General features: G+C 34.0%; 1 protein-coding gene across 1 annotated transcript in view; it reads left to right on the top strand.

Annotated features, from left to right (window-relative positions):
• Positions 1-22,171, top strand: part of LOC149416963 (CLIP domain-containing serine protease HP8-like) — a 37,935-nt gene that overhangs the window by 13,249 nt on the left and 2,515 nt on the right. The window contains exons 2-6 of the mRNA XM_089641352.1: positions 3,008-3,132; positions 5,830-6,010; positions 8,742-9,053; positions 9,163-9,370; positions 11,367-11,609. Coding sequence (XP_089497478.1) covers positions 3,008-3,132; positions 5,830-6,010; positions 8,742-9,053; positions 9,163-9,370; positions 11,367-11,609 — 1,069 coding nt within the window. The remainder of the gene's footprint in view (positions 1-3,007; positions 3,133-5,829; positions 6,011-8,741; positions 9,054-9,162; positions 9,371-11,366; positions 11,610-22,171) is intronic.

Consider the following 22,171-nt stretch of genomic DNA (forward strand, 5'->3'; position numbering starts at 1 on the left):
TGTTAACTAAACCAGGCAATTTGGCTGTCCTAAAACGGGAAAATTTCCTAGTTGGACAGCCAAAGCTTCCTTAATATGTATGTAATTATTTGTATCTAATAAATAAATAAAAATAACTAAATAAAATCCATTATAAAGTAAGCACAAAATTGTTCTAATTGATTATTTAAATTATTTTCCTCTTCTGAAAATAACCAATCTACCAAGGCCTTGGAGAATTTATTCGATGTGGTAGTTAGGTCAGGAGATCTTCCAGATATATTTGTTATGATAATACTTAGTGGTGGACGGTTTTTATCGAGTGGTAATAATAATTCGTCAGATTTCTTGCCTTCTATTTATGAATCATTTGAAAACAATCTAACATTCGATTAAAAGAATTCAACACATTTTTTGTTCGAGTTAGTCCCAGAAATATGGACATATCACGAATTTCCCTGGATTTAGCGCACTGTAATTTGGCTTCGTTTTTGGCCGATCTGATGTCGTCTCGGCTGGTCCAGTTCTGCATGTAATAATATTCACCAGCAATTATGAATTTTGCTTTCGGATATTTAAATTTGAGTGTTTCCATGTCCTCATCGTGGTTTTTTTTTATATATTTGCAAATCCGGTGCAGGTGGGATGTAGACACAGCCGATAATAATTTTGCCATTAGGTATGTTGAGCATTACAAATATGTGTTCAACACTTGTGTGCTTGCCCCATATTTACAGGATGAGATGTTTTTAGACCGCACAACATCACACCTCCTCCGTTTATCTCTTTGCTCGAATTAGGATATTGGGATTAGGATGAGGATATTTGGATAGGCAGTGTGTTGATTGATATCCGCATTTCACCAAGATTCAGTTAAAGATTCAGAAAAATGTCGTATAATAAGGTGGGTGAATTAATTTTAAGTTTCTGCAATTTCTTACGCATTCCTCGAACATTTTGTTAATATCCATTGAGTCTTAAAAATATTATATATTTGTTTGTCAGTTTTTTGCGTGGCTTTTGATAACTTTAGGAATGTTTGATTGGCAATTCAATTTCAACCTTTTCTTTTCTATCTCCAATTCCTTCCAGAGGTCAGTTAAATGTTCCCTTTGTTGGAGGGTCCTATCCGGTTTCATTTTATATTCCATTAGAAAAAATATTTTAACTAAAAATAATAACTTTTACCAACATAGGGTCTCCAAATTTTTCTTTAATTGGCCTGATTTTGTTTGAAATTTTACTATCAAACCTTTAAATTTTCAACTTTTTCATGTTACTATTTATTTCACAAATGACAACTAAGACTTTTTTATTCTCCAAGATACTCCTCAAATTACGTCTTTTTTAAATAAACTGGTGTTGAAAAAGAAAAAACTTTGATGACTTAGCAGGGGTGCCCAGTTTGATGGGGCAAGGTTCGTCGAGGTCTTAGCGGCGGATGCGTCAGCCCACCTACTGTGTGGCGGACCAGACCGTGAGACGCTGGTTAAGGGTTTCGCTGGTTGAGAGAGACTCTTTGACCTATCCAGCCGGACTCCCATATATCGGACATCCATCCAGGGATGGATTCATACGTCCTCACTTATGGAAAAATTGACTCGAGATTCCTACCCACCTCCTGGCCTCCTGTGTGGAGCTGATAAATATGAGAGTACATACAGCAGAATTTCGAAAGAAATACCTTATAGATAAATAAGAGAAAAGAAATAAAAAACTAAATAATAATAAAATATTAATAATTAAAATTAATGATAACTCCTAAGCACCTTTAAAACAACTTTTATCAAAGAAACAGAGCCGTGGTCAAAGAAATTTGACGAGACATGAGAAAACAATAATGACATTTATAATTGTTGAAAAAAAACGAATATTCGCAACAGAAAAATCAGAAACCAAAAATCCTGGGTTCAAGTTTTAGATGCGACCGTATATTTATCTGATTTTTCTGTTTCGAATTATAGTTTTAAAATCGCTAATATTGTCTTCACTAATTAAATATTGTAATTTTAAGTTTTACTCATTGAATTTCAAAATTATTTATTTTATTATAAGGAGCTACCAACAAGAATAGTATGCACCCTTTATTTTCTTCATCATTTTATGTTTCGTTTATTTTCGTTGTATTGCCCTCCCTCTATTGCACAAAGCACTGTAGAACTTTATTTTTCTTTGTTAACTACAGTTTTATTTAAATTTAAATAGTTTTTCTTACGGATTGTAGCTAGTTTTTATAATATACTAGCTGACGTGTACCCGTCGTTGCTCAGAGATAATAATGGTTTGGTATAAAGTTTTAGGGTTGTGAATTACAATGTACCTGAAAACTGGGTGCATTTTTAAGATTTAAATAATATTATTATAAACATTTGAAAACTTTTACTTTAATAATGTTTTTGTTTCACTTGATCGTGCCATGTCTTCCTCGGGCGTCCTCGATTTCTTCTACCATTCAAACAAACGTCATACATTCTTCTTACACATCTTTCTTTGTTCATCACCTACACCTCATTTTACCACAAATAATTATTTTATTTGTCTTTCTCCGACGTTCCCGACTTTTTCTTCCATTCACTTGATGTAGTATCAAAAAACGACTATTATTACACATTTACAAAATTTAATTGCCATCGGTTAGGCGGTTTTCGGAGATTAGCTTGTACGAACACTGTAGTGACACGTGTTTTTTATATATGTTGTGATAAAAACAATAATAAATAAATGAAATTAATAAAAGTTTATTAATTTTAAAAAAATATTTAAAACTCATTGAATTCGTGGATAATTATGCGACAATATCTCATTATTGTAATTAAATGTGATATTGAAATAAATTCTAAAAAAATTGTATCTGCACCAATTGTATTAAAACCTAATTATTGACGGCTCTTCAAACAGTTTGTAAAAAATCGCAAAATCTATAAAAGGACCAACACTGGTCTGATTAGTGTATATTGTACCTACCTATCCATTACCTGATTGTTCTGCTGTTTGTAAATTTGTATAACGTATTTTTCAATATTTGCAGCAACAGCTGAAAGTTGTGTGACACCCCGAGGTATTGTGGGAGAATGCACTGCAAGAAACGCCTGTAAAGCGTTCCAGAAGGTCACACTAAGAATGAACAGCTTGCGATGCGGAAGGACCATGTTGGTGAGATTATTTATTAAAATGTTATGTTTTTCGGTGTCTAAATTATTTATCAATTATTTATTTTGATTGGGGAAATCTCAACTACAAAACAGAAAATCTGAACCCAAGTGTTATAATAATTGTATCGTGTTTATTTATATTTTATTCCATGATGAGCAATGAAACTTTGAAATATCTCCTAACTATCCAAACAAAAGATAAGATATCTAACTGGTTAACCAGAATAAATGACAATGTATGTCTTTTTCGATGCGACAAGAATTCAACAAAACTTTTTATTTTTCGAATGTCTTTCGAAGTAGACCACTGTGCCGCAACACCATACATTTTCAAAATAACAATTTCTATTATTGAAAACAATAATATGATTAGATATTACGCACTAGTCCAATCATTACTTCAGTATGGAATCATTGGGTGGGGAGGTGCATATGAAAAATTTTAAGCTCTGTAAAAGTGGTACAAAAACTAATTATTAAAGTAATTTTGAAAAAACAACCAACATTCTCTTCAGCATCATTGTTCAAAATTTTCGAAGTACCAAAAATTGAAGACCTCTATAAAAAAGATGCAATATTACAAATATATAAAGAAACTGTAATAAAAAAAACATAAATTTAACTCATCCTTAAGGCATAATTTTAACATCCAAATTCCTCTATTCTCAACTCAACAAATGCACAATAATTACATTTACAAAGGCATAAAATATTTTAATAGTCTTCCCGAAGAAGTGAAAAAAATACCAGATTTTATTTTATTCAAAAAAAGGTCAAATTTATCTTTAAAAAAAATTAATATCACCTTTCAAATGTTATAACTTCAATTCATGTTACAACCAAAATTAACGTCACAATCCTCTTTTAACTTTATATTTATTGTACTGTATTTATGTTAATTACTGATATAAACATGAAATAATTGTGAAATAACTCCTACGCCAAGCTCAAGAGCTAGCACTCTTTATTGGAGTAGAAATTCAATAACATATATTTTTCACTATTACCTATTATTACCTAATTTTATGTACAATGTAACAATGTTATAAGTTAAACAATAAAAGAAAATAATTATAATATACACCAGAAATGCCTTTTATATGGATTTGAACGGAAACCAATATCGCCACTTACTTAGTACCTCTTGGTTCTGGCCCATTTAGCATGCGCCCTGTTTCTCTTACACTAGCTTGACATCATATATCGCCATTCCGTTTAATGGATATTAATATTTCAAGACCTCTCCAGCCAGACTATCGCTCGACCCATCACCTTGCACCTCGGTGGGAGTGATGGATTCATACGTCCGTCACTCCTGGACACATTGACCCCCAGATATCATCCCTCACACCATTTTCCTTCCGAACTTCAAAACATAATAATATTATTATTACAATTGACATTACTCCTTACATCATGTTTACTGACCTTGTTCATCGTTATCTGTGGCCTTGTTTATGACCACAGCCCTGTGCGCTGACCAGGATAATAAAAGCAAAATTATACCCGGATAATAAAAGCGAAGAGCTTTCTATTCAATGAACCTGGAGGAAGAATCGGAAGGTTTTACTATGGTGGCTTGTTGATGGAAATTCGAATACCGCATCCTTGGATATAAGGCACTGGAGACAAGACAAGAGGGGGGAAAAGCATCCTAAAGTCTGACAATATTTTCAAAGGATTGTAGCGCCGATGATGCATATTTTTGCCATTGTGGGGATTCTACAAAAAACGGCGCTATACAAATCATCCAAATATTATTGATATAATTCAGGTGATACGAGATTCTAATAGCGGGGGTTTACTCGAGGCTTAAGTTTTAATTAATTCCGAGGAAAATAACTACGAGTATATTATCATTTTTCTCAGACCTACGGATGTAAGTTATTTATTTCATTTAAACGCCCATAGGGCTTTTACATACTTTTTTAAATACAATAAAAATAAATACTTTACATAATATATAAGAATATACAGATTACATTAAATATAAGATTTAACAATCCATAGGTTAGCAAAATATAGGTAACATGAAACATAAGAGTTAACGAAGCGTAGGTAACATGGAAGTGATGATCTGCCAGTATCCTCGGAATCAATTGAATGGAAAAGTATGAAATTGTTGTTCTAGCCCATAAACTATGTAACTTTAATTAACAATCTCCATTACGCTAGATTAGTATAAGAATCGACAAAAGGTCTAATAGAAAAACATTTATATCCATGTAAACATTCCATAAAACTGAGTTTAAATTTTGACAACGATTGGCAGCGGTAAACATCGATAGAACTATACTTATTACCAAGTCTGGTGTAATCTTTGACTTGGCGAGTTTACGAAATAATTGTTAGCAGATTTTGGAACATTATACAGGGCGCTCAGTCGAGTGCCCCGTGTAGGAGGTACTCGCAACGAAATAACGCTTGTTAAATCAGTGGCAGATTTAATGTTTGAGATTAATAAAAACATTACCAATAAAATATTTTCCGTAAAACGGTATTAAAAAATATATTCTGCTACAAAATTCATCTATTTTTTTTCCAGATCTAAACGATTAATTAGTACTTTTGTAAACGTCGTTAATATTCCCATTTTATTTAGTATTTGCTAGGGCGAATTCGACCGTAAATCTTGTGCTAATATCTGTGTCTTCTAATGCTGATATCTGTGTCTTTGAATGCTGTGATATCTGTGCAGATGTGTTGCCCGAATGACACTCCGTATTCGGAGTCTCCCCCATCAGTAGAGAACCACATGAACCTGCGGTTGCTTCCATCTCTGGCAGAATGCGGATCGTCTTCTGGAGATCGGATGTACGGAGGCAATAAGACAGCACTTCTAGAATACCCATGGATGGCCCTCATCTCTACTAAATTAAGTATGAACAGAATTAACTTTAAATAATAGACGATTTTATTAAACAGAACGCGTTAAAATGATGAAATGTAGAACGATGTCGAACGATGAACGATATTGTGTTGAAAAAATTGTTTTTTTTCCCTGTAAACTTATTATTATTCATTAAGCTAACAAATAATGTAATCATTCGTGTGGAATAATATTGAGAAACTAAGTTTCTTTAATGTAAATGTTTTATTTTTTATTTAGGAATCAAAGCGTCTTTTCTTAGATAATTACGTTGTACAGTGATTACATGATAAACCACTTAATTTACTTTAATTATCAAAATATTATAATAAAAAAATTATTATTAATATTTTAAAAAGTAAAAAATAGATACTAAGCGATCAGTGAAAACAGTAAAAGGGAGAATCTATAATATTCATTCTATAAGTTTAATTATCAGCCAGATTGACGTTATATTTTCTATAAGTTTCATTATCAGCCAGATTGACGTTATATGTCCTAAAAGTTTCATTATCAGCCAGATTGACGTTACATGTTCTATAAGTTTCATTATCAGACAGATTGACGTTACATGTTCTATAAGTTTCGTTGTCATCTAGATTGACGTTACATGTTCTAAAAGTTTAATTATCAGCCAGATTGATGTTACATCTTCTATAAGTTTTATTATCAGTCAGATTGATGTTACATGTTCTATAAGTTTCATTGTCATCTAGATTGACGTTACATGTTCTAAAAGTTTAATTATCAGCCAGATTGATGTAACATCTTCTATAAGTTTTATTATCAGTCAGATTGATGTTACATGTTCTATAAGTTTCATTGTCATCTAGATTGACGTTACAGGTTCTAAAAATTTAATTATCAGCCAGATTGATGTTACATCTTCTATAAGTTTTATTATCAGTCAGATTGATGTTACATGTTCTATAAGTTTCATTTTCAGTCAGATTGACGTTATATCTTTTTTATATCTCATAGGGAGTAGAATTTTTTGCAGATACGACCCAAGGTGTAAACAATATACAAGCCAAAAAGGTGTATATTCTTAGTGTGCCTTACATCACCACGAGTATATGTAATATGCATAAAGAGGTGTATATTCTTAGTGTGCCTTACATCACCACGAGTATATATAATATGCATAAAAAGGTGTATATTCTTAGTGTGCCTTACATCACCACGAGTATATGTAATATGCATAAAAAGGTGTATATTCTTAGTGTGCCTTACATCACCACGAGTATATGTAATATGCATAAAAAGGTGTATATTCTTAGTGTGCCTTACATCACCACGAGTATATGTAATATGCATAAAAAGGTGTATATTCTTAGTGTGCCTTACATCACTACGAGTATATGTAATATGCATAAAAAGCGCTTGGAAAATGGAGTCTAGAAACGTCTGATTTAGCGCAATAATTGTGTAAGAAAGAAAAAGAGATAATCAAGGGAAACTGTCCATGAAAATCTTAGTTTATTATACGAGTTTACATATTCCTTATGGAAATATGCGTATGTTTAGTAGTTAATGCTTATATTTTTTTATAAAGAAACTAACAAATTTTAAGTGTACTATAGCTAAAATACAGGAAAAGCTTCAATTCATCCAGAGCATATATTTTAGAATAATAATGTATTTAGCGCACTCTTAGATTTACCATGTGGTAAAGGTAGATACTGAATAAACCATTCGATCTGGTTTGGCGTTCAGTAATCCTTTATAACAAATATGATGAATCAACGAAAAAGTTCACAATTTTGTAAAAGAATAACCACTAGGTGGTTTTTTAAGTTTTCATATCAACTTCGTCGAGAAACGAGGCCCTTGACGCAAGCTTTTAAGCCCTTCACATTTAGAATTTCTACCTTTTATTTTTATTAATACTTTTCTTGAACACTAATTTTTAAGTTCCCAAATAATATGTTTTATTTTTAAGATAATATCTATACATTTGTAGAGCTGAAACAATAATTATATAAAATTCCCTCAATAGAAAAAAAATCGCATATTACATATCTCCCTTTCAAACCATCTTCTTCTTCTGTTTTAACGCTTGCTACCGAGCTTTAAATGTGCTGAGAGTGTTTCTAATGTAAACAAGTCTACATCAATCACCGGAGCTACGATCCTTTTTAAATTTGTTATTTGTGTTTGTAATGTATGCCAAATGTAGCTCGTGCCAATGTGGTGTAGAGGCTGGAGTATTATTGTAGCGGGTGAAGGTCGTACACAATAATGATACGTGATCTTGTACTGATATTTATTGGGGAGCTGCTTGTAACAAAAGAGGCACACAACTAACGTGCATCGCCTTTTATAAGATCTTGCAAGCATTCCATTTCGCTTGCACTCATCCACATTCGTACAGACGTCACAATGTTTAAAAGATTCATACGTTTCTTATGGCTATTAATAAACTTTTTGTTTTTAAAAATACTACCCAAACCCTATACCGTTTCATTCACGGTGGCGAGTATAGTAATCGAGTAGCTTTGATCAATATAATCAAAAAGCCTTTACCAATTCAGTTGTGGTTGCTGTTTTTTAAATTATAGCCGATTCCGTACCTCCGATATCTTATGTTTAATTCTTCGATGTTAGCCTCCATTCATTTCAGCCACCTAAGCAAATGCCATCCAATACTCCTTCATTTAACAGGTTTAACATCCCCTCCTGTTTATAAGACACAAAATGTGAAAGAAGAAAAAATCTTTTTTTTTTGCTTTTATTTACAGCAGCCGGTCGCGTAACACAAATCGATTTTACCTGCGGAGGTACCGTAATTAGCAGTCGCTATATCCTCACCGCTGCCCATTGCATAACCAAACTCAGAAGTCGTCAGTTGATCGGAGTCAGGGTGGGGGAATGGGATAAATCGACAGACATAGACTGCGACAGGGGCTACTGCGCACCTCCTGTCCAGGACATCGCTATTGAGCAGATCCTTCCTCACCCAGGATACGTTGGCGTTACCCCTGGTAGGAACAGCGACTACACAAATGACATTGGGCTTTTAAGGCTAGCGGACCCAATAGATCTCACAGTAGGTGTGTATGCTTTTATCTTGTTACTTTCGATCTGCAACTATGCTATAAAATTTATGTAAAGTCAGCCGCTACTAATATTACTTGTAAATGTATTATGTATCATTTCAAGATAACGTGATGCCAATTTGTTTGCCGACTACAAAACAAATGACGGAAACAAAGTTGGAAGACAAAAAATTCACATTAACAGGATGGGGAAGAACCAATATACTGGAAGACGGCAGTGTTGAGGTCGGAAAAAATGTTTACGATCCGAGACTCCTTCAAATCACTGTGCCAATTGTGTCGAACAGGATTTGCGCTGAAAAATATAACAAGTGAGCCAATGTATTTGTTCATTCCAGAATGAAAGCGACAATACCTATTGTAAATAATTTAGTCGTGAGATTCATTTTCCCACCATTTTTAACATTATCATAAGATAACATTTTTCCATAATATAAAATAATGTATCTAACGGCCTGGTATTTTATTAACACAATGTCCGTCAACGATTTCACGAATTCAAGGATTAAAAATTATTTCTCGTTGTAAAATGTATGTTTGAGTGTTGGTTCGTTTGCATTGACCAATACTCTTACGTACCTACATTCCGAAGACCCAGTTTATAATTAGTGTATTTTTAAAATCTTCCAAAACGTATTGCATTCAGTTCTAAAGAAAGTGTCCGACTTTATGGCCCACTAGGGTAAAATAATTACCAGTATACTTTTGACCCATAATAGAAAACCGAAATTAAAATTGCAAATTTCAAATGCATTCTTAGGATGTACTGTAAATATATTTCTATTGTTCATGTAACGTCCCTTAATTAATGTTAATTTAAGAAAATGTATTTCAAACGCAAACCAAGGTGTGGGAGAAAATAGCCACGGTAAGCTCAACTTTTTTTGTGTTTCTTTAATTTTTTTTTTAAATCTTCAAGAGCAGATACCCCTAGTATCTGGAGTAGTCTGTCAGAAGTGGTAGGTAGTGGAATACCTACTCATTTAGGGAACTCAAACCCTTAATCTGAGAGTAGTCGGGGAGAAGTGGAAGATATTGGAAAACCTACTGATTAAGGGAACTTAAGCCCTTAACCTGAGAGTAGTCTACGAGAAGTGGTAGGTAGTGGAATACCTACTGATTAAGGGAACTTAAGCCCTTAACCTGAGAGTAGTCTACGAGAAGTGGTAGGTAGTGGAATACCTACTGATTAAGGGAACTTAAGCCCTTAACCTGAGAGTAGTCTACGAGAAGTGGTAGGTAGTGGAATACCTACTGATTAAGGGAAACTGGACCCTTAATCTGAATTATGTGATATTTCTATCCGGCTTTTGTTTTATCCATGGTTATGTACTAAAATTTTACAGTTTTTAATAAACTTATTAGCCTTTTCACTTCATTTTAGAGACTTTGCAAAAAGTGAAAGATCCTTTGTAATATAAAAATAGATAATTCTACCATTACGCCATTTATTTTTACGCATGTGCTCGCATGGAATCAAGTAGAACTTCGCTTATGAATGCAAAGTTGGATGCGAGTGGAATTATTTATAATATTTTAAAGAAGGATAAGATTGATTATAGTGGATAACGGTGGTACAGTTGGTTAGGGCGTCCCTTCCGGGCTGACGAAAGGTTCGGAGTCTTTATGTAGCATTATATTATTTTTTCGGAGTTTTTATGTAGCATTATATTATTATTCAGGAGCATCGCATAGGAGCCATTACATTTTTTCATACACTTCTTATTGTAAATTTCTTGTATTCACTCGTAAATTACTCGTATTCACTTGTAAATTACTTTTATTCACTCGTAAATTTCTTGTATTCACTTGTAAATTACTCGTATTCACATGTAAATTACTTGTATTCACTTGTAAATTACTTGTATTTACTCGTAAATTACTTGTATTCACTTATTACTTGTATTATCAACATATATATTCACTTATTACTTGTATTATAAACTTTGAAGAATAAATTCTTTTCTCACTGTATTATGCAGTAAATCTTGTAAAAGCCCATCAGGACGATTAAATTAATAAATGAATTTTGGTGGAACTATGAACATTTGTATTTCAACCATATTCAATTATTAGCGGCGTACAGAAGGAACAATATATATATATATAGCCATTAGATACAATATATATATATAAAGTATACATTGTCTCTACTGGCAGTTTGTACATATCTACTATTCGCCTTTCATCCGAGTCTAGATACTCTTCTTTGAAATTACGGAAATAACAGTGTGTTTTACATTCAGAAAACTGCTTCATAGTAAGGTGGTGTTTGACATCATTAATGATTATTCAATTCAATTTCAGTTCCGGCATTGGTGGCATAGGCTTTCGCCAGCTGTGCGTCAGTGGCCTCGAGGGGATCAGTTCCTGCGAAGGAGATTCCGGCAGCCCAATGGGGTACAACATGCCCCTGCCACGAAGGGTGATCAAGTTCGTGCAGTTCGGAGTCATCAGCACGGGTCACAGGGACTGTGGCACTGAGGCCATGCCTTCAATCATCACTAACGTGGTGTACTACATGGACTGGATACTCGATACGATCAAGCCGTGAACTCAAAATCTAAGCTCCTTTCCAATGCATGCTATTTAAATAATAAAATTAAAAACAAATTTATTTTTTCACTAACATTAAGAATGTTATCATTAACAATTCCCCAAATTATGAGGTTCATTCACATGTGATTGAAAGAATCCAAAATAATTTTTTTAAGATATGTAAATTTTAAAATTGGCAATTATCTGATCGTAGAATTATTTCCAATTTAACCTATTTGTATAAAATCATTAATTCAATGTTTGACACCCCCGATTTATTATATGTAATCTCTTTTCATAGTCCAAGCAGGTCAGTTACAAGACAGTACCTACCATATTATTGTAGCAATTGTACATCAACGTCCCAATATTATACTCCTATGCGACGGATTCAACAGGAAACAAATACTCCGATGTTGCTGATATATTTAGTACATCAATTTCAATATATAAGCATACCTTATTGAAGTTTTTTTTCATCAAGCAGGGGAATATTTTGATAAAGCTATTTAAATTAACACATTAACAGTATTTTGTCAGCTGAAAGAAAAAAAAAAGATTTTTTGTTTTGATATTTTTTACCTACACTGTGTGGATCAACTTCAACAATATTTTTATGCAAGTGTTTTGAACAGTCATTTCCTGCACTATTTACGAGTATAAATTTCTTAAATATTGTTATATATGTATGTAAAAGCCTTAATAGCATAAAATAAAATCGCTATAATCGTCTATCTGTTTGTGGGCTTAGTTTTTCTAAAATACGCAACGGATTTTGATAGAGTTTTCACTAAATAATTCACAACTCCGAGCAAAACCGGGTACACTCAAAGTCAGCTAGGATCAAATAAAACTTGACTTTGTTATTCGTTATTCTCATTAGGGGAAAACCCACGTTACTCTTTTGGATCACAAACACACAACAAAATATAAAGATAACCTTTATATTAGAGTTCAGATATCAATTGTCGTCAGGCTAACTTACGAGGAAAAATATGTTATTTTATAAACTTATTTTGCAAAAAATGCTGAAAACATTTTTCACTATATATTATCTTGACCCGCATAATATAATATATTAGCGCTTTAAGTTTGATTGTGTACGAACAATTTCTTCAAGTCAACATTGAGAAGATAAAATATTTATCTAAAGCATAAACATTAGTACAAAGACGTTAGTACAAACAAACCTCATGTTTCATTTTTAGAAATGTTTAAACGATCATTATCGTCATCATCCTCGGCACCAGTCAATTCCTGGAGTCTTGGCGTTTTCTAGGAAAAGCCTCTTCTCCTGCTCTGTTAAAGTCTGCTGTGTTAGCCTCCGCACCGTTCAACAACTAAAAGCTTGTACTCCTGCTGGTCAACTGCTCTATTCCACCAGTTCCTTGTACCTTAGGCCTATTTTTTTTTTTTTTTTTTTTAAGGCGGAGACGGTTTGCACGTAGTTCCCGTGAGCACTTAGGCCATAGGCCCATTGTGCCATCTCCCATTTTACCTCAATCCTTTAACAACAACCCGGTCCTTTTAATAAAGTTCACTAGGGTTGTCGTTGGGTATGTGGCTATGTCTTCTGGTTCTACTGTATGTCTCCCCAGGTATCTGAGCCTAGTTCCCACCAGGGCAGGACATTAGCACCATAGGTGAATTGGAGTCTCTTCATACTCTTCACATTTCCTGCATCTATTGGTGTTTTCTACTCCCAATATCTGCATGTGTCTGCTGAGATGGCAGTGTCCCGTTAGTAGTCCTACCAGTTCCCTCAGCGAGTTTTTGTCCATATCTATTAGTTTCTTGGTGCCTTAGGCCTAAGTCTGCCGTGTTAACCTCCACACCGTCCAACAACTAAAAGCCTGTACTCCAGTTCCATGTGCCTAAGTTTTGTACGATAATGCATTCATACGTTAAATTTTGCAACAATAAACACTCTGCTAAGTGTTTATTCATTTAAATAACATATTTTTTTAAATCGTGTGTCCAATACTACCGAAACAGCCGTTCCCTACACTAAACAAAGTTAAAATTACAAAATATGTCACTTGTCTTAGGCAACATATTTTTTCAAACTTAAGGTAGTCATTTGATTGGCATTGGATTGTAATTTACCTACTATTTAATACTTTTAACTGTTTTAAAGCTATAACCTACTTTCTATAATATATAATGTATTTGTATTGTGTATTTTGTATAATATATAAAGTAGGTTATAGCTTTTATACAATATTAAATTGGCAAAAATCGAATACATGAAAACATAACTAGCTTCGGCAAGAGTCAAACATACACTGCACGCACCAAATTCATACAGCATTATGTACTCGTAACTTGTATTTCCCTATCTACAGTCTACACGCTAACGAGAGATAAAAGACTTGTCCGATATTATACATTGTCCGACACTGTACTAATTCCTCATAAAAGTAGCAGACCTGCAAATTCAAAAATTTGCGTTTGAATCATAAAATATTTTCATATTTGTCGCTAGGGTGACTGCCTTTTAGCAAAAATATAACGTAATTCCTCTAATGCTGCGAATACACATAAGAAAAAAGTGCGAGCAGAACCACAAATTATGGGAAAGAAACGAAGAGAAGACAAACAGCGCGAAACGGACGCTTCGTTCCTTTCCCATAATTCTTGGTTCGGCTCGCGTTTTTTTCTCACATATGCCATTCTCCTAATGGGGTCTTCAAGATACACTCTTAATATATAAATTATTTACAGTACACAACATTCTTATTTGATACTACATAATATTACTGTAAGAATGATACACGGTGGTTAGTGTGACTTACTTTAAAAATTGATTCCTGAAATTATTTGGAGTACAAAATGTTAGTGAAATTTTTGGATCCGGTGACTATTTTTTTATTTTTTTTTCCAGAAACAATCAAAATAAAAATAAAATTCTACGTGTCGTCACTGGTCACTCAGCCGAGTAATCGCTTAACCCCTCTCCCCGACCCTAACGGTCCAATAACTACTGATTTTAATTATTTAACTGGGGGAAAAAATCATTTACGTTTTTTATTCAAAATAATGTTTGTAATCACTGGTTAAGGTAAGTCAAGTACGTCCCTAAATACCCTTTATATTAACCTACCGGCGAGCGGGCCTTGGTGGATCACACGACGGGACGCGCGCCGCACTGCAAAAACTTGTTATTTATAAATATGTGAAAAATTAAAGTTTAAGACAGATAAAGTTGTTCTATATAATTCAAATTTATTTAAAAAATCATGAAATACAACAATTTTATGTGTTACGTGTATATATACACAAACATCCTCACAAACACATGCACACGTACACACACAAACACTCACACATACACCTCTCTCCTTCCCTAGCATACTAGCTAACTTAAGTAAAATGTATAATAATACCACATATGTATGTATATATGTCAGCTACATGAAATTGGTACCAATTATTGTACTAACTTGTATAACTTTGTAACTATTGTCCTCTATGTAATTATGTACTGTTTGTTTCTGCGATAAAAATAAAAATAAAAATAAAATAAAATAAAATGTGTCAAAAACCATGAAATACAAAGTGCAATCACTCCTGTAATGAAAAAAAAACAACCAGGAATGGAAAATATATTGGATACTGTAGCAGCATTTTTAAACAAAATTGAAATTTATTAAAAAATTAAATAAGTAGTATCTTTTAAAAAAACATGAGTATACATTCATAGTTTTTCTCCGTTTTTAATTCCTCTTCCTCATCTTCAACAGAATTCACTGTAGCAATGCAAGTTTGGAAATTTTCGGGGGTCCACGAGATTCAAATGGAGGTACATACGAGCGGACCCCCATTTACCTTAAGTCAACATTAAGGAGTTCCGTAAACGACACAATAGACCTAACACAAATATAATAGACTGAGAAATTACTTATTTGATATTTGTATTTTTATATTTCGTTAAGTTGTTAATTGAGGTATATATGTAAATAGAGCTATGTTTATTTCTCGTCAAAATTAATATATTCAAGCAAAACATTGCACATTGGAAGCCGCGAATTTTCCTAGTTCCCCAATTTGTTTTGAAAAACTTCCGGGGTAATAATGACGTTCAACATTTAAATGCACTTCACACAGACTTCAAAACTAAGTTTGAGGACATTTTGACTATGGACATGCAACGTTGAAGAATCGGATATCATGTGACAAGAAGAACTGACCGGAATACGCACTGACAAAGAACTTAAGGGGCAGTTCTGTAGGGCTAGCTACAGAAAGAAAATTCCCATTGCTTATTCTGCTTCATTTTCATTTGGTGTAATACCTCACAAGAGTGCCCCTGTCTGCACAATATAAAGACAGAGCAACTATACCGCCACCCGGTTGTTGGGCAGGCAAGGGAAGGGAATATTTCTACTAAAAAATAAATGATTATCACATGGGACGATAATAGTTTTAGAAAAATTAAATATTCGGCAGGAAGGGGGTCTACGGAAAAAAAAATTTGGCAAGTGGTCTACGGGGCAAAAAAGTTTGGGAACCTCTGCTTTAAGCTATTGAGATATTTTGTCTATTGCTTCCCCTTGCAAACTGCAAAAAACTGGAAATAATTAATTAATAAATTGAACTTTTATACGTATAATGAAATATTATTAATTTTTGACAATGTACAAACTACTCGTAATACTAGAACCAATAGGGTATAATCACTTACTTATCCCTTTCGCTAAAACAGCTTTTAGTCAAAGAAATTTTAGATAATTTGCAACAAAGCTATTCAATTTACTTTCACTGGCCATTAGACAGAACACAAGTTATATAAATTGGGCACAAAGCCTTGGATCATCAGCCAAGACACATGAATTATCAATGACTTTATTAAAACCTGTTTATAAATTTCCTACTGTACGATGCTGATTGTCTTTTATTTTAAACTAGCTGTACCCCACCACGCGTTGCTGTGGTTCAGTCTCTCTGTGCAAATAGAGAAATAATAGAGCGTTTTGCTTTCACATCCAACAGATGGCGCTGTTAAAATAAAAATATTACCTGTCACAGTTGACAACTTTATAATATAGTATAAAAACACACGCGTATTCGAATGCAACGTTGTGTCAAAATTTCAAAGCAATCGGTGAAGAATTTTCGGAGATTTAATATTTTGATGTAACGAACATTTACGTTTTTACTTATATACATATAAGATAGATAGATAGATGTAGTATCTATTGTTTATAATTTTTTCATGTAAATTGCTCATTTATTTGTTTTTATTTAAGCACATAAAACAGGCATGGTGCCCAAAATTTACATACATGGATGTTTAAATACATAATAATGACAAAATGATAAAAATGAATAAGCTAAATATGCAGAAGTAAATGACAAATAAGAATGGGTAAAAGTTAAATACAAATATGTTCATAAACGATTTGTTATTATCACACCTGTACTGGTGAGACACTGATTAGGCAATCTTCCGAACAGGCCTTCCATTGATATGCTTGGTGTAACTATAAGTGACCAGCTCAGGTACGGGGGCTCCATCGAAGCCAGAGTAAAGTTGGCCTCTCAGAAGCTGGGCGTACTGTACAGGTCCCGCAGATACTTTGATAGTACACAACTGCTCACCCTGTATAAATCGTGTAATGATCTGTCCTCTTCAAACTTTTCCTTCTCTTCTTTCTACGATAAATTTTCTTTAAGTCCCATAGGTAACTTTTCCATAAGGCTTTGGTTATGTATATATCCGGGGTAGGAATGTCCTCCCTGCCGTCTTTACAAGTCCTTGCACCTCTCTTTATTACACACCCCTTCAAGTGTGTGCACCCTAGTTTGTCTACGTGGTTTACGATCTTGAACGTAATCATTTCACGTGACGGTTCAGTATAAAAAGGCTTCACCGAACGTTGTGTTGGTTTTTTGTTTCTTGGTATAGAAACCTAGTTATCTATGTATGTGTGGTATCCCTCGATTCTTTTGAGATAGAGTGGGTTGAATCCATTACCGCTGTGTTTTAAAGCTCATAATTTTATAAACCTTATTTTCTAAGTCGCCTGCTCTCCAACTAGCTACATGACTCTATCTATCGTAGGGTAATGTGAGTATAACAAGGTGTTAGATTTTATATGTGTGATAAACATACGATAAATTTATGGTGTTAGTTGTCGGCGCCATCCATGTATATATTTTGGGAGGGGAAGGAGAGGAATGGAAATGAATTTTTTTCAAATTAAAGTTGGCTCCTCCTCTTTACCAAACAAAACCGATGGATGATAATTTGAACAAGGCGATCGATATCTGCGTGTCTGGATATCACAACCGGCCGGGTCTCCCCTTGTTCCAAATCGGCAACCGTCACGCCAGAATAAAGAAAACCAGGTCTCATCACTAATTTCAGAATTGCCCCAACCTCATGCACCTCCAGGAAAATCTACTTTACTGAGTGTAGAAGGGGAAAACCATGACATCCCTTGTCACGAATCTAGTCGCGAAAATGTGACACGTAAGGTCCTAAGTTACGCGCCACCTCCAGAAAACGTTGTAACTTCCTCGTCGTCGGGAATTTACATCCTTTTCTAGGTCAATAACATAGATAACACACGACGATCTTGTCGACATTTAGCCTGCTTCTATCGATGGGTTGTGTGCTTACCCATTCAGCCAATTATCATGTGAGATATATGTAAGGTTTACTCGAAATGCCAAATTTAGGATGAGGACTGTCTGTATTTTAATATTTGGTTCCAGTAATTATTTTATGAGGTTACTAGCATCCTCGTGTATTAGGTATGGGTAACTTCTACTGAATACCTATCCTCTCAGGTAGGTATAAACGGATAATTGGTTTGATTTTTGCATTTAATTTAAAGAGGCTGCCTACCTCTCGAAAGGTACCTGTTGAGAAAAGTTGTTCGGTTGGTAGTTTTATTTCGGAGATTACCATCTCCCTCTTTTGACTCTAGATTTGTTTTTGTGCATCCCAATTCGTAAATTAGAAAGTCAAACAATAGATGAAAAGTATTAAATTTTGTTCTGTCTGGTTGCATCCGATCGCTTTCTATTCGGGTGGTCATACGCTAGCAAAACTTCTCCTTCGACTGATTGTACACCGCGCCTCGGCGTACATATGAAAAGGTCATTGGCCCGTCTCCCTTTTTCAGCTGATAGATAGTCTGATTGACACATTCCCTTTTGAAACATTATTTGGGTGGCAGGGGTTGTAAACTTGGATGCTGTATCCGTCCTTTAAAGGGTCTTCTAGAATTTAATAAAATATAAAAAAACTCAGCCTGTTAGTCACCTCCAAATCCTAGTGTGAAACTTACCTGGTTACACACTACATAGCTAAATCAGTTTAATTTTCGATCTCCTCCCTATCGGCTTCTTTCCTCCTTTTAGCGAAATCCTTGCAATTTGTTCAATTTTGGTCCCCTCCCTACGCCTACAAAAGGGTAATTAAATAATTCTGTGAATACAATTCGTCAATCTGTCAGGATTCGAACCCGAGTTTTATGATTTGTTTGATTCTCTGGATTACGGTCTCCGTGGTTAGAAGGCCATCTCGCCAATCGTTAATTCTTCCTTAATCCGATTAAACACTTCCTGCCTTTAAATACGTTTACTCTGTTTTAAAACGCAATCATCATTATTATTATTTCCATGTTTTTAAGACAAGTAACTTAGTTTGAACTACCTATTTACGAAATCACGTTTAATCTAACACACTTTATATTACAATTGCGATCGCCCAACTCTTAGCGCCCCTGGGGTGATTTTTCACAAAACGGCGCTCTACAAATCATCCAATTATTCCTATCCTCACTGAGTACAACCACTTTCACTTCACACAAACACCGGATCAGTAATATTTCACTTTAATTCAATATTCCACAATACTTTTAACACCATCTGAATTCACTAATTAACTGTAATCTCACACATCACTTCTGATTTGTATTCGTTTCTCGGAGCTTTCAACGTACCCAAGTTCAAAAACCGACTGCCCCATCGATCTCTGCTCCCTTCCCGTGGGAACGTGTTTACGGCCTGCCTGTCAATAAATCTTCTCATATTCTAAACAAAAAATTTTTTTTTTGGAGTACGTTTGTCTCGTTTATTTTATGTGAGTATTCAATTCATCACAATCGCAAGTGCGCCCTACTGTCGAATTTGGCAGCCATCTCTGATCTGGAGCCCCAAAATACCTGAAAAAAACCCTTGACTCTGTGCAGAAACGGGCGGTCCGTTTGATAGATTCCCCAATCTTAACAAACGGACTGCAATCTTTAGAGCACAGGCGTCAGATAGGTATGCTGTCCTTGTTCTATCGGTATTACAATGGAAGATGCTCTGAGAAACTAGCGTCATTGATCCCTTCGGCACCGGTGCGTAGTCGGGATACACGCCAAACGCGCGCCCAACATTTGTACACAGTTGACATTTGTCACATGAGAACGGGTCGCTTCAATGATTCGTTCTTAGGTTCAACAGCTCGACTGTGGAACGAACTGCCGGCCTCTGTGTTTCCTCCCTCCTACAACATGGGACTCTTCAAGACCCATGTTCACTCCTTCCTCTCCACAAAAAGACCCTCCACACAGCATCCCCAAAGACGATATAGGCCCTGAGGGAAATTATTTTCTTCAGGGCCTCCTGTGTGGAGTAAATATTAAAAAAAAAAAAAAGTAGGTACAATATTGATTCTCTTTAAATAAAGGGCTTAATCACAATATCAGCAGCAGCTCATGTTATAAACTCTAAACTCAGAAATTCCTATTTAGACATTCACATTATTACATTAATTAAATCCTTAAATAAATAAAAATGTTAATAAATAAAATGGCTAATTGTAATTATTCATGATTTAAAATGATTTTTTAACCGGTTCTAGATTTGCGTCGGTCTTTTTATTCTAAAATTATCCAAGCAGTTTTCATTACGCCTCAGCGAAAGGCGCTGGTCCTTTGCATCGAGTGATTATGTTGTGTATATTTCAACTAAATAATTAACAATATGGGTTCACAAGTTTTATTTTCTTGTTTGTTTATATTTATTTCAGTGTCAGGTAAGCGTGTTAAAGTCAATAATTTTATAATTACCTTGTTACCTATCACAACATAATAATAATTACTGATCATGTATCATTTTCATAATTTTCATTCAGATTAAATTAAAAAAATGGATAACAGACATCTAAGGAGCTAAGTTTTATGACGGTGAAAACTTCATAATTTTCAATGAATTTTTTTTTTAAATTTATTACATCTATTTAAAAACGAATTTCAAAAATATGTTATAATTTTTAAATCTATTACATCTATTTAAAATTCGATTTTATTTTCTTGAATGAATAAATAAATTAATTAATTATGAATGAATTAAATGGAATCTTAGAACTAAAAATCAACCCAGTACTCATCATCCGATAGATTCGTTTTCGATGACAATGAATTCCGCCAACTTTTGATGGCACTCGTGTACACACACGCGAACGCATACACATTTCTCCGAAAAAATTAAGGGATTTTATTTACTCATTTACTCAATCCTTGGGGATGAAGGTTCAGTCCTCAGTCAATTTTTTAAAATATATATTTTTAAGTTCATTCATTAATAAAAATAGATGTATTAAATCTTTAATACTTACAATGAATTATCATAGGAATAGCAATGATGTCTAAGCAACTCAAAGGAAATTAAAAGAAAAATAAATCTTGAAGTATACAAATCCGTTTACGAAACGAGAATTTCAAAACAAATTAGATTGTCAACATGGAAAAAATCAAGCATACAGATATATTTTCCAAAATAATCTATAAGAAATGAGTGCGTCATTTAAAATATGTTTTGTTATAACAAATGAGAAAATAAATCTGCCACAATCAATATTGTTAAGTGTGTAATTGAATATACATTTAAAAAATATTTGTTCCAAATGAAAACTTAAGTTATGTAATTAACAATTAGTCTCTTTTGGCGGGTTCAGTGGTCAGTGAGAATCTTCTTCAGCAATGCGGGCACAGGCAGTTCTTCATCCTAACATTCAAATATCATTATGTAAGGTAATTAACAATTAGTCTCTTTTGGCGGGTTCAGTGGTCAGTGAGAATCTTCTTCAGCAATGCGGGCACAGGCAGTTCTTCATCCAAACATTCAAAATAGAAATGACACAAAAATTGTATTTGTTTATTGTTGCTTTACTTTCTTTCAAGTTTTTTTTTATATTTAATAGTAAATGATTGAAATGTTTAAACTTTGTTTTATTAGATGAGTAAGATGAGTTTATTCATTAGAGAAGTACTTCCGAACGACTTGATCTCTCACTCCGCGGGCTGCTACTACTCTGCTGACATCTTCAGCCTGGTTTAATAGCTCAATCTCTTCTATCACGATATTATCAATAAATTCATCTGTTAATCTGAAATAAAACGATTATTATTTTGAATTGTTGCCTTACTTTCTTTAAATGCATTTAGTTAAATAAGGAAACTGACTTATAGTGCTTCATCATGTTGTATAAAATAGCACATGTAGTGATTATTTGACCAGCAACTTCTGGCTCGTAATGGAGAACTCTATCTTTCCTAAGGCAACGGAATATA

The sequence above is a fragment of the Hesperophylax consimilis genome, chromosome 16, assembly GCF_061612785.1.
Source record: "Hesperophylax consimilis isolate HC1 chromosome 16, BYU_Hcon_1.0, whole genome shotgun sequence".
Classification (NCBI taxonomy): domain Eukaryota; kingdom Metazoa; phylum Arthropoda; class Insecta; order Trichoptera; family Limnephilidae; genus Hesperophylax; species Hesperophylax consimilis.